Raw genomic sequence first — 4,389 nt, 5'->3', positions numbered from 1 at the left:
TTCGTAGTAGTGCTTTACTTCGCTTGTCTACCAAACCCCTGATGACTATAGGTGCCGTAGTATTGTGTTGTGCAAGTGCAGCTTCCTCTTTCCGCACTCTCTGTTCAAACAATTTTGAAGATCCAAATAGTAGTAATTCCCCTTATTTGCACTGTATACCTCTGCCATCGGGAACTGGACTTTCGGAATTAGTAATCGAAACAGAGCCTGTCTGCGTGGCAACCCTGCATGCTCCACAAACGGGGCCAAAGTTATTTCGGATCGAGCAGTGACAGCCCTGAAATAGTCCTTTTTGGGTCGCATTCGACCTCTCCATTGGCACACTAAATTTCTGGGGTTGGAGTTGCTGGTGCAATTTGACGATTGGCTTTGACAGTCACAACTAGGGTAAGGGAACAGCCCCAGTCAACAACAAAAAAACGAGAAAAGAGAAGCAGAAAAGAAAAGGAGCTAAATGTGCCGCTTGTGGTATCAAGACGCCTCGAACCCAGCAACAAGAAAGGTCTCACGTTCTAATTTACCATGCTCGCTAAGTCACTACAGTAGTTGCACCTTCTTCTACAAGACAGAATTCCCGTCCATGTCTACCTACCGCTGGGGTCCCACCATTAGCAAATATTCCTAATCCAGGTAGCATGAGCTGCCAGTACCGGTACAAAGACCCTGCTTTCAAACTACCTAAATCAATACGAGGATACTTTCCAGAACTCATCAGGCGTAGGTTGCCTATACGTTGCGTTTTTGGATATGAAGCACGTGCGTCTCCGCTGAATAGAACACGATTTCCATAGACCATAATGCACATGGTCTTATTCTAACCCTTGTTCATGGAAACTTAGAATAAGCTTGAACAAGGTATCCTCTTAAGACAGAAGGAATCATTAACTGTGAGATGGCCACTTCGAGCGAATACCCAAGACCTTTTTAAGGGCCTCCCGGCGGCTATTCTTCCTGGATTGTGTTGGCGTTGGCGTTGGCCTATCTCCATCAACGGAGGCAACCTCGATTGTACGATTCAAGTCTAGCAGAGTACTCTGTAGGAATTGGACATCTTTATGCGACGATCCCAACAGTCCTTTAAGGTTACTGTAAGCGCGCTGATAGTATGCCCTAGCCTCGACTAGCTGGCCCTGAGTCCGTAACAAGGACCCTAGACCCCACGTAGTGTTGATCGCTGGCCGGTATCTCGTGATGTTTTGGGGTTCTATAATCTTCTCGTACCCTCGAAGCGCCCGTAAGTACATCTCCTTAGCCTCTTGCAGCTTGCCTTGGTCGGCGTAAAGGTTCCCTAGGTTGTTGACCGTCTGTAGTGCTGACGTGTGATCTCGTCCTAATGCCTTCTCCTTCCCTTGAAGCGCCCGTAAGTACATCTCCTCAGCCTCTTGCAGCTTGCCTTGGTCGGCGTAAAGGTTCCCTAGGTTGTTAACCGTGCGTAGTGTTGACGCGTGATCTTGTCCTAATGCCTTCTCGTACCCTTGAAGCGCCCGTAAGTACATCTCCTCGGCCTCTTGCAGCTTGCCTTGGTCAGCGTAAAGGACACCTAGGTTGTGGACCGTGTCTAGTGTTGACGTGTGATCTCGTCCTAATGCCTTCTCCTTCCCTTGAAGCGCCCGTAAGTACATCTCCTCGGCCTCTTGCAGCTTGCCTTGGATTTTGTAAAGAACACCTAGGTTGTGGACCGTGTCTAGTGTTAACGTGTGGTCCGGTCCTAATGCCTTCTCCTTCCCTTGAAGCGCCCGTAAGTGCATCTCCTCGGCCTCTTGTAGCTTGCCTTGGTCAGCGTAAAGGACACCTAGGTTGTTAACCGTGTCTAGTGTTGACGTGTGATCTCGTCCTAATGCCTTCTCGTACCCTTGAAGCGCCCGTAAGTACATCTCCTCGGCCTCTTGCAGCTTGCCTTGGTCGGCGTAAAGGACACCTAGGTTGTGAAAAGCCCAGTTCAAGTCTTCATCGCTACCTTGAATTGTGGCGCAAGACCTCATTGCATGTGACAAAAGTCGCCTTTGAAGCAGCCAGAACTGCGCGTCGTCCTTTGACGGAACGCGTGAGGCGATGCATTTTACTGCGAGCTTGCCAAGATAGCTATCCCCCTCTTGATTCAATATATGAATGGCCCAAGAGTGCAAGCAGCCATGAATGCTGTAGCCCCTTGATTCGATCATGTCTGGACTGAACATGTGTGGCTCGACAAATCCGTAACCATGCAGTGTGCCCATCGCGCTATTAAAGTTCAGCTCATCTGCTAGGTCAGACATCCACGTCGGACCGTCTTCAGCTTTGCGCTGAAGAAGTTCGAGCCATATGTCTTCATTGTCAAAATAGGCCCACCACTGGAGTAAATGAGCCGCAAGAGGGTTCTGTTCCTGGACTTGTTTGTATGAGACTTGCCACGTAGAGCATAATGTGCGATCTTCGTAAGAACCAAGGCTTGGAATGCTCATGTGAAGTCTCGCCCATGATTTCTCGTAAATGCGAAGATAGTCCGCCAAGCTCATTGAAACACGCCTCAGGTACGCCCCAGCCGTGGCAAGCGCGAGAGGAAGCCCGTCCAGTTTTTGTACGAGTCTCTTGGCGTCCGCGTCTGTGGCAATTGTTAGTAGAGCCTTAATAGTATCTGCGAAACCCATACCATCATGCAGGTCATTTCGACCTGAGGTCGATGATAGGATCTTGAGACTGTCGTCCGTTGATTCAAGCTTCCGTATTCGAATTAGATGTCCCATATCGACTTGTGACAACCGGGTCGTGACAATTATTGAGCCTTGATGCGCCATAGGAATGAAGCGAGTAATGTCGATTGCTGTGTTACTTGTGCGGTTAGTCAACTTCGGGTTGTCGTAGTTGTCGTATACAATGAGCCACCTAGTGTTGCCTGGCGAGTTGAACCATGCTTTAACAGCTTCGACTACCTCGTTATGATTTTGCTGTAGGTCTAATTCGCTGAGGCGACTAGCATTAGGGTGTTGGTGCAAAATCTGCCTCGCAACTTTAGTGAAGCTCTGTTGAATGGACGCTTCGTCTTTAATGTTGAACCAAAATATGGCGGAATATTCATCTCGAAATCGGTTTGCGTACGCTACCGCAAGCTGTGTTTTGCCAATACCTCCGAGACCGTGGAGGGTAACGACACGACGGCTTCCATCAGAGCTTAGTGTTCTGCGCATCTCTGCGATTTCCCTCCTTCGTGCGACAAAATATTGTATCTCGGGAACTTCGGACAGGCTGAAAGTAACAGAGAAATCGTTCGTTCGTGTCCCTAACACTGTTGGTTTTTAAGCCTAATCTCCATTAGTCTCTAGGTTGGCTTTACCCTTGATGGCTTTCTGAGCCTCTTCCCGCAGCCTTCTCTGTGCTTTTACTCGCCCTTCGCCATAGATGAGTGGCATATGGACGTGAAATATACCGAGGAGCGAGTACGCCATGTCCTCCTCATATTTGGTTTGACGGCCGAGTGCCCACGCCTCGCGTTCCGAGACAGTAAAGTCGGACAAAGGTGTACCACGCAGAGCACTCGCAGGAATGCCAGTAATATCGCGTATCATAGGCTCTAATGACCGCTTGTCACCTAGCCAAGCCCCTTCCTTCGAATAGAAATCGACAGTTTTCGGGGCAATGAGCTCTTGCAACGTCCACCCACGAGTGAACCATCTGCTCTGTCGAAATATATCATCCCACTGCGTCAGGCTCTTCCGTCGACCGAAGGTTGAAGGATCAGAGACATCGGACAGGTAGACATAGCATCGTTTTGCATCGCGATACCACCGGAACATGCTATTGATCGCAGTCTGAAGCGCTGTGCTATTAGATTTGTCGATACAGCAAGTGTCGACCCAGAAGAATTTCAACCCGTGTCGTCTCGCTTGGTTGGCACAGAGCTCAATCTTGCGGTAACCAGCTTTGTGCTGCCAATCACCTGGCGTCTTCGCCAGGTCGGTGAAGACAACCTCGTCTGGTCCCCAGGTGTGGGAAAGAATCGCGTACGGCGGAACATCGTCGGAGGAGAGGTCTGGTGTCAGGCTATAGTTGCCCACATCGTCGCATTTTAGTAGTCGCATCGCAAGGCCATAAGGAAAGGATTTTGGGCGAAATGCAATGCTTCAAGGGATAGGGCAGACATCATCACCATCATTGGAAACTGGCACCAGGCTGCCCGTGCGGGGTATGATGAGCTCAGCCGCAAGCCCATGCATGGCACAAAACCAGAAGAAACCAGAGGAAGTCTGCCTGGTCATCTTCTCTATGGCATCACGGTCACGTGCGTGATTAGTTAACATGAGTGCAACAATCTTGGACACCCAGTTCTGGTTCCAAAATACCGTTCATGAAGCTATTCACAAGTTTAGGGTCCAAGAATTTAACCGGCGAAGTGTGGCACTGAGGATTTGATCC

The 4,389-nt window shown here is 49.5% G+C and overlaps 1 protein-coding gene across 1 annotated transcript; it reads right to left on the bottom strand.

The window, feature by feature from the left end:
• Positions 1–881: 881 nt before the first annotated feature.
• VFPPC_18292 (tetratricopeptide repeat domain protein) lies at positions 882–4,055 on the bottom strand (the record flags this gene model as incomplete). Its single annotated transcript, XM_018294671.1, has 3 exons — positions 882–2,581; positions 2,630–3,256; positions 3,311–4,055. The coding sequence occupies 3 exons, from the start codon at positions 4,053–4,055 to the stop codon at positions 882–884; spliced, it is 3,072 nt and encodes a 1,023-aa protein (XP_018137106.1).
• Positions 4,056–4,389: the final 334 nt, after the last annotated feature.

This window comes from Pochonia chlamydosporia, assembly GCF_001653235.2.
Source record: "Pochonia chlamydosporia 170 chromosome Unknown PCv3seq00012, whole genome shotgun sequence".
Classification (NCBI taxonomy): domain Eukaryota; kingdom Fungi; phylum Ascomycota; class Sordariomycetes; order Hypocreales; family Clavicipitaceae; genus Pochonia; species Pochonia chlamydosporia.
This window is presented reverse-complemented; position numbering and strand designations above follow the sequence as displayed.